At 43.6% G+C, this 10,337-nt stretch overlaps 1 protein-coding gene across 1 annotated transcript; it reads left to right on the top strand.

Moving 5' to 3' along the window:
• The first annotated feature begins 7,882 nt into the window (after window positions 1-7,882).
• On the top strand, window positions 7,883-9,970 carry tmem121aa (transmembrane protein 121Aa). The gene is made up of 3 exons (XM_064955592.1): window positions 7,883-7,996; window positions 8,293-8,463; window positions 9,287-9,970. Exons 1-3 carry the CDS (start codon window positions 7,883-7,885, stop codon window positions 9,968-9,970), a joined length of 969 nt encoding a protein of 322 aa, XP_064811664.1.
• The last annotated feature ends 367 nt before the right edge of the window (window positions 9,971-10,337 follow it).

Genomic DNA, 10,337 nt, shown 5'->3' with positions numbered 1-10,337 from the left:
GCATAGAAATATTTAGAAATAATAGAAAATAATAACTAAAGGATGTCACGTTCTGACCTTAGTTCCTTTGTTATGTCTTTGTTTTAGTATGGTCAGGGCGTGGGTTGGGTAGGTTGTCTATGTTCCTTTTTCTATGTGGTGTTTTTGTGTTTGGCCTGGTATGGTTCTCAATCAGAGGCAGGTGTCGTTAGCTGTCTCTGATTGAGAATCATACTTAGGTAGCCTTTTCCCACCTGTGTGGTGTGGGTGATTATTTTCTGTTCAGTGTTTTTTCTGCACCATACAGGACTGTTCGTTTGTCGTTTTATTTGTTTTTGTTCAGTGTTCATTACGTTGTTAAAAATATGAACCCTTACCACGCTGCGCATTGGTCCTCACTTTCTTCCACCACAGACGAGCGTTAAAAAGGAATAAGTACACAACGAGTAACGATAACCTCGCTATCTATATACACGTGTACCAGTCATGTGCAGGGGTATGAGGTAATTGAAGTATATACTGTATGTACATATAGGTAGTGATAAAGTGACGAGGCAACAAGATAGAAGATAGATAATAAACAGTAGCAGCAGTGTATGTGAGTCAAAAGAGTTGTTGCAATAAGGCTCAACAGTCTGAGTAGTTTTTGTTAACTAACTAACTAACAATTTAACCTTTTATGGCTTGAGGGTAGTAGCTGCTCAGGGTCCTGTTGGTTTCAGATTTGGTGCATCGGTACCGCTTGCTGTGTGGTAGCAAAGAGAACAGTCTACAACTTTTGTATCTGGAGTTAGACCATTTTTAGGGCCTCCCTCTGACACTGCCTGGCATAGATGTCCTGGATGGCAGGGAGCTCAGCTCCAATGATGTACTGGACCATACACACTACCATATGTAGCACCTTGCAGTCAGATGCCAAGCAGTTGCCATACCAAACGGTGGATGCAGCCAGTCTCAATGGTGCAGCTGTAATATTTTTGAGGATCTGAGGGCCCATGACAACTCTTTTCAGTCTCCTGATGCGGAAGAGGCTTTGCCGTGCCTTATTCACGACTGTGTTGGTGTGTGTGGACCATGATGATTCCTTAGTGATGTGGACACTGAGGAACATGAAGCTCTCGCCCGCTCCACTACATCCCCGTCATTTCCTGTAGTTCACCATCAGCTCCTTTAACTCGCTGACGTTAAGGGAGAGTTTGAAGCCCTGGCACCACACAGCCAGGTCATTGCTCTCCTCCCTATAGGCTGTCTCATCGTTGTCTGTGATCAGGCCAACCACTGTCGTGTCGTCAACAAACATAATGATGGTGCTGGAGTTGTGCGCGGATACGCAGTTGTGGGTGAACAGGGAGTACAGGAGGGGACTAAGCATGCACCCCTGAGGGTCCCCCGTGTTGAGGGTCAGCATGGCGGATGTGTTATTGCCTACCGTCACCACCTGGGGGCGGCCCGTCAGGAAGTCCAGGATACAGTTGCAGAGGTGTTGATTTGAGCCATCACCAGCCTTTCAAAGCATTTCATGGCTACAGATGTGAGTGCTACGGGTAATAGTTGTTTAGACAGGTTACCTTGGCGTTCTTGGGCACAGGGACTAAAGTGGTCTTCTTGAAACATGTAGGTATTACAGACTGGTTCAGGGAGAGGTTGAAAATGTCAGTGAAGAAACTTGCCAGCTGGTCAGTGCATGCTCTAAGTATGCTTCCTGGTAATCAGGCTTTTGAATGTTAACCTGTTTAAAAGTCTTACTTGTATTCCTGTAATGTCACTTTGCCTGTTTGAAGGCTTTATCAGGTGTGAAGGTACGAATTAACAATGGTTTATTAATAATCCAACAGGGGCAGGCAACAGACAGGTCAAGGCAGGCAGGGGTCAGTAAACCAGAGGTGTTTCTGTATTGAGCTCGTCACTGATACTTCCTTTTTTAGTTTTGGATTGTAAGCAGGAAACAGAAGGATAGCATTATGGTCAGATTTGCCAAAGTGATGGCAAGGGAGAGCTTTATATACGTTTCAGTGTGTGGAGTATCTAGAGTTTTATCTTCTCTAGTTGCACAGGTGACTTCCTGCTAAAAATGAGTCTAAACAGATTTCAGGTTCCCTGCATTAAAGTCCCTGGCCCCTAGGAGTGCTGCCTCTAGATGTGCATTTTCTTTTTTCCTTATGGCGCCTATACAGCTGGTTGAGTGTGGTCTTAGTGCCAGTATTGGTTTGTGGTGGTAAATATAGTAGTTTGGTCTACAGTTTTTCATGAGGTATTCTAAATCAGGCGAGCAAAAACTTGAGACTTCCTTAACATTAGAGATTGTGCATCAGCTGTTGTTAAGATACACACCCCTCCCCCTTAACCTTACCGAAGACATATTGACGATGCATAGAAAACCAGCTAAATGCCTGTTATCCATGTTCTTGCTCAGCTTTGACTCCGAGAAACATAGGATGCTACAGTTCTTCAGGTTCTGTTGATAGGATAGTCTCGAACAGAGCTTTTCCGGTGTGTATTCTAGTGATTGTACATTCACCAATAGAATCGAGGGTAGAGGTGGTTTATTTACATGCCGACATTGTCTCATGAGGATATCCACTCGTTTGCCTCTCTTGCACCGTCTCTTCCTCTCTCAAGTCACGGGGATTAGGGCCTGGTCCGGAATAATCCAGAGCTGCCTACTCATTGGAGTACAAATTAAAAGTAGAAATGTTCATCCAATTCAAGGTTAGTGATCACTGTTCTGATTTTAGTCATGGGTGATGATGGAGGAAACATTATGTACAAAAACAACGGTGAAGAAAAGCACCCACTAAATAGCAGAATTGTTCAGGAGCCTGTACAGCGAGCTCGCTGCAGCGTCATCTCCTCCAAATGGGACTTTGTCTCAATATCTCAATATCAATGTGTGATAAATCAACCAGACGCCGATTACCCCAGACGCCAATTTCAGGGCCAGCCGAAAGTTGTTTTCCTATTATATTAAAAAGGCAATTTCGTGATGAAATACGTGTTCATGCATCAAACAAGCTTTATTGGAATGTATTCGTTATGAAACAAAGTCAATAGCAGGAAAACAGACGTTCAGCTACTAGCAAATTAATGTGTGGTTTTCATTCAGGTAATGCTGCTCAGCAGGGTTTGGGATCAATTCCATTTCAATTCCAATGAATTAGTATTTCAGTTTACTTCCTGAAGTGATTGTATTGAAATAGAACTGATCCCAAAGGCTAAAACGCACAAGGTTTTACATTATGGCAGCTAAATATGGAGCGAGAGAAACACTCCATTTTGATGGGGGACCAGACAAAAGCTGACCCACATGACCTTTTCATTTCCTCCAGCTGAGGGCTGGCCATCATAGAGATGAGCGAGTGTGTGCGTCAGTGGCGGTTGGTGCTGTTTAAGATTAGCATGGCCTTATTTCTATTACAGCATATTGGATGACTGTCATTCAAATTCCATTCACCCAGCTCAATGTAACATTAATTGGTTTAGGCTACTACATGATACTTACATTTTCCCTATACCCATCATGAGGTTGCTGCAACCTACGAATGAAAGCTTATAACGAAGGTGCACAGGTCGAGAGAAAAATGTGTGTAATCATGGTGACACAGTGACACATTCAGTACCACTTTGCACACTCTTGCCTGCAACTACAGTAGCTTATCTAGGGTGTAATCATTAGTCCCAACAGTTGCAAACTGTTTATCCCCATTTCGTTATGATTGTTTCCATTTAAAACACTTTTTCAACTGAATCGGCAGAATGAATACACCCCTGATCACCAGTACACACAGGTCACTTTCATAGCAGTCACATTCAAACAGCATGATCACTTTGCTCACATCTGCGCTCTTTTGCTCTACCTTTTTCCTTCACTTCAGGACTTCACAGCTGTCTGTGAACAGGCGAAAAAACCTTTCCAAGCCAAAGCATACCATGACCGCTAACCGCTACATACAGCCTACATCTTTGTCACCATATTAGCGAACGTCATAGTTAACATAGCTACTAGTACTAATGCGTTAGTAAACCCACTAGAATAATGCAGTACAGTGTACAGCAAGCAGTTTAGCAGTTACACTGGCAGGCCCAGGTGGCAATACTTTTATAAAACCAAAAGCTTACTTTAACTTGGAAGAGTTTCAGTTTTGGATAGCCATAGCCAGCTAGCTAACACAGCATCCCTCTCTGTTTGAGCTGGGTGTTTGAGTAGGATACACTACAGTAGGCCGGCCTATCAGTATGAAAATTATCCTCACATTAATATATACAGTACACTACCATTCAAAAGTTTGGGATCACTTAGATATTTCCTTGTTTTTGAAAGAATTGTTTGTTTTTTTTACCATTAAAATAACATCAAATAAATAGAGTGTAGACATTGTTAATGTTGTAAATTACTTTTGTAGCTGGAAACGGCAGATTTTTATGGAATATCTACATAGGCGTACAGAGGCCCAATATCAGCAGCCGTCACTCCTGTGTTCCAATGGCATGTTGTGTTAGCTAATCCACGTTTATCATCTTAAAAGGCTAATTGATCATTAGAAAACCCTTTTGCAATTATGTTAGCACAGCTGAAAACTGTTGTACTAATTAAAGAAGCAATCAAACTGACCTCCTTTAGACTGGTTGAGTATCTGGAGCATCAGCATATGTGGGTTTGATTACATGCTCAAAATGGCCAAAAACAAAGATCTTTCTTCTGAAACTCGTCAGTCTATTCTTGTTCTGAGAAATGAAGGCTATACCATAAGAGAAATTGCCAAGAAACTGAAGATCTCGTAAAATGATGTGTACTACTCCCTTCACAGAACAGCGCAAATTGGCTCTAACTACAATAGAAAGAGGAGTGGGAGGCCCCGGTGCACAACTGAGCAAGAGGACAAGTACATTAGAGTGTCTAGTTTGAGAAACAGACGCCTCACAAGTCCTCAACTGGCAGCTTCATTAAATAGTACCCGCAAAACACCAGTCTCAACGTCAACAGTGAAGAGGATACTCCGGGATGCTGGCCTTCTAGGCAGAGTTCCTATGTCCAGTGTCTGTGTTATTTTGCCCATCTTAATATTTTATTTTTATTGGCCAGTCTGAGATATGGCTTTTTATTTGCAACTCTGCCTAGAAGGACAGCATCCTGGAGTCGCCTCTTCACTTTTGACATTGAGACTCGTGTTTTGCAGGTACTATTTAATGAAGCTGCCAGTTGAGTACTCGTGAGGCGTCTGTTTCTCAAATTAGACACTCTAATGTACTTGTCCTCTTGCTCAGTTGTGCACCGGGGTCTTTGTTTTTGGCCATTTTGAGCCGGGGCCTCCCACTTCGCTTTCTATTCTGGTTATTTGGTGACGTGAATATATTTAGTATAGCTGTAAATAAAGAGGAAAACTTTTTTAATGTTTCGCTATTTTATTTTTCTGAAATTCCCTGAGGAGGATGGTCCTGTCCTTCCTCCACTAAGGAGCGTCCACTGGTGTGCTTGTGTGTGTGTTTGCGTGTCTCAGCCCTTTGACATGTGTGTGTGTGTTAAACATTCCAATGAGGTACAAGATAGAGCGTGTCCCTTTCCCCCTTGTGTGCCACATACTGTATGTTGCTGTCATCTACATACCTCCTCTCCTCTCAGCCTCTCTCCTCCTCTCCTCTCTCTCCTTGTCCCTCTCCTACCCTCTGCCTCTCCTCCTCTCTTCTCTCCCACACAAAACCCCCACACTCCTAACCTCCTGTCCTTCTCTCTAACAACACATACTGTAGCTCTTCTCTACTTTCCTCTTCTCCTCTCTCCTCTTCTCTCCTTTCCTCTCCTTTCCTTCTCTCCTCCTCTTCTCTCTTATACTCCTCCTCTCCTCCTCTTCTCTCATCTTCTTTCCTCTCCTCTCCTTTCTTGTCCTCTTCTTTCCTCTCCTCCACTCTCCTCTTCTCTCTGCACACATCCTAGTCTCAGTGGCTTGTGGTGATAATTTCTCTGTTCCCAGAAAGCCCTGGCTCTCCGCTGCTTGGGGCTCATCATCCCGTATTATTACACTTCCTCAATAGAAGCCTGTGGTTGCTATGGAAGCCAGCAGTAGCACTGTTCTAGGCACTGCCTGGAGAGTGTTAGACATAGAAATAGAATACCTAGAATGGATAAGTTTTCCATTCTAGTTATTCTGTTGATGGCTTTAGCTATATTGGGAGATAAACAGTCTCCACGATTTCTCAAGGATTTCTTTGTGATATTTTGGGGCAAAAATGCACTGACGAGGGAAAAGGTTTGTTGATATGTGGCTTGATTAAACCATATTATGAGGTAAATTTGTGGTGAGTGGTTGACATTGCGAGCACTCTTATTGTACTGTGATAAGTTGTATGTAATACCATTGCGAGGATTTGACTGTTTTATGCAATAACATTGCGAGGATTTGACTGTTTTGTGCAATAACATTGCATTTATTTGTTTGATATTTGTTTAGTTGGATCCTATTAACTTTTGACAAGTAATTAAACACCGGTACACTGATAGACAAGGACAGTCACACAAATGTATATAGTGTGGTAAAATGTGCAAGCCCTCGCTTAATAAGCAGGAAATTCTTGATTTTGCAACCCCCAAGAGTGACTGAATTAGCTCTGGATACCTCACTTTACAGTCACAGCAGCTGGCAGCCACTTACAGTATCATGCAAAGGTCAAAGAAATCCACTGGCATGAAATATTGAATACCTGAAGAACATTACATGGTGGAAATAGGGAGTGTTATTTTTACAGTCTGAATCTAGAGAAGACAGTAACTGTATATTGAGATGGTTTAAGGTAATGAACATGGAAGTGTTTGGCAGCTTCGGAGGTATGGGGTTGTATAGGCATGTTTATTGAGTCTACTCTCCTTTCCCTTTATTGTAGTTTTTCCAATGCCAGCCCACTAAGCCGGATTAACGCAGGCGTATATTTGCAATTCAGCTAAATGTAAATTTCCCAGTATATATATATTTTGGTGTGTGTGTGTGTTTGTGTGTGTGTGTGTGTGTGTGTGTGTGTGTGTTATACACACTTATGTGGGTATCCCTTGTCTTCTGTATGTGTTTCCCTTTATGACACGAATCCAAGTCATACTACTGCCCCCTGCTGTAACAGTGTGTAATCACAGGAGTTTAGACAGCACAGATTGGGCTAAACTAACCCCTTATTCTGTTCTCTCTTCCCTAGACTCTACGGACTGAAAGAAACAGTTACTGTGGATTTGTACAGAACTCATCACAGGAACAACTCCATTCTCTCCTCAGCAGATTCTCTTTAGAAGCCCCACAGTGAAGGCACAGTGATACCTTTGGACAATTGAAGCAAACGCACGCATTTGCCTCAGGAAATGTCCTGCTGCTGTTGTCCTCTGCCAGTCCATGTTGCTTCCATGAGGACTCGGCCACTACAAAGTCTACAACTGGAGATATGTGGTTTTGTCATTTTCCCAAGGAGCAATAAAGCCCAGCTGCTATGTTCACTCTATTACTGAGGGGATTCCCAGGTTATGGAGTTGTGTTGTGAGACCGTGATGTCAGCAGTAGAACAGCAGACTCAATGGAACTGCGCTGAGAGAGGAAATGCACCAGTCTGTATGGCTTAAACAGACCATAATATATCACTGCAATTCTCCCAACCTGAATTGGTCCCATTACCCTCTTGGTTCTAGAAGTGTTGTCTTTTCCAAACCAATCAATGGAGGACACGTTGCATTATTCTAAGGAGTGGGAGTGCATTCTTCTCAATAATATAAACAAATCCAAATGTATCTGTTAATCTAGTAGGGATTGGTATGGTATACTTGACTTTTGCCCCTAAAATAACTTCCTGAACAAACTGTAAAGTAGGACTACAACTTTTGTTTTGGAGGACGACAACAGGAAGTTCAGTAGAACTATAACCCCCATTACCCACCATGGTGTTGCCGCAGCCAGACAAGCGCCATGTGTGCCTGACTACAATGGTGGTCATGACCAGCATGGCCTTTATGGATGCCTACCTAGTAGAGCAGAACCAAGGGCCCAGGAAGGTAAGAGACATTTTTTTAAAGCTATATACTGTGATTCAAAAAAGAATAAAACTATTTATCATTAATTTAAAAGTCCAAAAATAGATACCAATCGTAGACTGTAGCTTTGAATTACAAAATGTTTTCAACTTGGCCTTTAATCAGTGATTTTACTGTTTTGACATCCTTAGTTCTTTTGCATCTCTTTCATTGCCTTTCAATTGTTTGCTTTTAATTTATTTCAATATATTGTTTTACTGTAAAAACTGTGTTGTGATTTTCATGTTTAGTAAATAAAGTATGATGTGTATTTGTAGATCGGGGTGTGCATAATCGTGCTGGTGGGAGACATCTGTTTCCTCATCGTGCTGCGCTATGTGGCGGTTTGGGTCGGGGCCGAGGTGAAAACTGCCAAGCGTGGCTATGCCATGATCCTCTGGTTCCTCTACATCTTCGTCCTGGAGATCAAACTCTACTTCGTCTTCCAGGTAGGCAGACAGGTGGACCAGAAACCAGAGGGTCACGGGTTCGAATGGGCCGCTGTAATAGGAATTTCCAGCTGAACAAAAAGGAGAGCAGTCATTGATAAAGTCATTCAAAATCAATAGGGTTTAATTACAATAATGCAGAGAGACTCCTCCAGAACAGATGCATAGAATGTTTCTAACTGGCCTCTTAATATTCTAATCAGACAGCACCAAGTGTACTGTAAACCCCAGCCAGAGAGGCTTCAAGGAAGTCCGAACAAAAGGCAGTGATTGTCAGCTGCTACAGAATCACAGTGTTTCACATAATACAATGATAATCAGTGTCCTCAGTCCTTGTACCTCCAGTCAATCACTATCAACAGATATGAGTTTAATCCATAACATCTAGTCTAGTGAACATCAATCCGAGTGTTACAAACAGAACACTTGGAATCATGTGTACTACAGAACGGGAAAACACAGAAATATGCTAAACATTGCGTTAAACACTCTAAACTGAATATGAACTTTATTCATTTTAAATATTCCCATTACAGCCGGCAACCGGAGTGTTGCTGGCATCAGTATCCCAGATACCATCTCCTTTCGTTGTGCCCTTGAGCAGGATACTCCAGCCCTAAACTGCTCCAGGGACGCTGCACTGTGGCTAACCGAGGGGTGTGTATGTGTGTATTGGCTGGGTGGCGGGGAGGGGATGCTGCAACCTAATCTCATAGTTTCAATTCGGGATTTGACAGGGCTGGATATTCACAGAAATCCAGAAAAAGACACATTTCAATATCTCTCTAACAATTAACAACAAAGAATGTCTTATATCTTCTAGAACTACAAGGCGGACAGGAAGAGCCTGGAGACGGTGGCCCGCAAGGCTCTAACCTTACTCCTCTCTGTGTGCGTCCCGGGGCTGTACCTGGTCCTTGTTGCCCTGGACAGCATGGAGTATGTGAGAACCTTCCGGAAGAAGGAGGACATGCGGGGGAGGCTGTTCTGGGTGGCCCTGGACCTGCTGGATGTTCTGGACATCCAGGCCAACCTGTGGGAGCCCCAGCGGACGGGCCTACCCATCTGGGCCGAGGGACTGATGTTCTTCTATTGCTACATCCTCCTCCTTATCCTGCCCTGTGTCTCCCTGTCTGAAATCAGTGTCCAGGGGGAGCACGTCTCGCCCCAGAAGATGATGCTGTACCCTGTTCTTAGTCTTGTTACCATAAATATAGTGACAATCATGATCCGTGGGGTCAACATGGTGCTGTTCCAGGATAGTAGGGTTTCCACAATCTTCATAGGGAAGAACGTGGTGGCCATAGCAACGAAGGCCTGTACGTTTCTGGAGTACAGGAGGCAGGTGAAGGAGTTCCCTCCACAGGATCCTAGCATGGCAGGTATAGCATTAGAGCTGCAGCAAGGGAACTCTGTGGGTCACAACCACGGGCACAACCAGACCTTGCCTAATGCCACCACTAGCCTCCCCGACGAACCCTCACCGACCGAGGTCATAGACACATGACCCTTGCCCATGGATAGTTACATCCTTTTCACACTGTAATGCCGAGCGGATCCATACTGTGATGGCTTGGGTATTTTTCTTTCACACTGTGCTTTCCAGCAACTACCAGCGCAGTACAGCTTGGCTTAGCTTGGCTTAGCAGTGTGAAAAGTGTGGCAAGTGTCTGACCCTGGGCAAAGCTAGACTGGACTAGACTTCTCAGAGCTCAGCTAGACTGAACTAGACTTCTCAGAGCACAGGATGACCCCAAAAAAGACTGTTTCCGTCCAGAAAGAAACATCATGTTTCACTGAGTCCGCTCCAGCTCAGGAAAACGGCCCAGCGCCTTGCCAGCCAGCCTACCAGATGAACTGATGAGATCATTCTG

This window comes from Oncorhynchus masou, chromosome 32 (assembly GCF_036934945.1).
Source record: "Oncorhynchus masou masou isolate Uvic2021 chromosome 32, UVic_Omas_1.1, whole genome shotgun sequence".
Classification (NCBI taxonomy): Eukaryota; Metazoa; Chordata; class Actinopteri; order Salmoniformes; family Salmonidae; genus Oncorhynchus; species Oncorhynchus masou.
Note: the sequence above shows the minus strand (reverse complement) of the source record. Positions and strands in the feature narration are given on the sequence as shown.

What these genes read in the sequence shown, in the direction of transcription:
- tmem121aa (XM_064955592.1), top strand. Translation starts at nt 7,883, where the DNA reads ATGGTGTTGCCGCAGCCAGACAAGCGCCATGTGTGCCTGACTACAATG. An exon ending in AGAACCAAGGGCCCAGGAAG is followed by an intron (nt 7,997 to 8,292) that starts GTAAGAGACATT and finishes GTGTATTTGTAG; the next exon opens with ATCGGGGTGTGCATAATCGT. An exon ending in AACTCTACTTCGTCTTCCAG is followed by an intron (nt 8,464 to 9,286) that starts GTAGGCAGACAG and finishes TATATCTTCTAG; the next exon opens with AACTACAAGGCGGACAGGAA.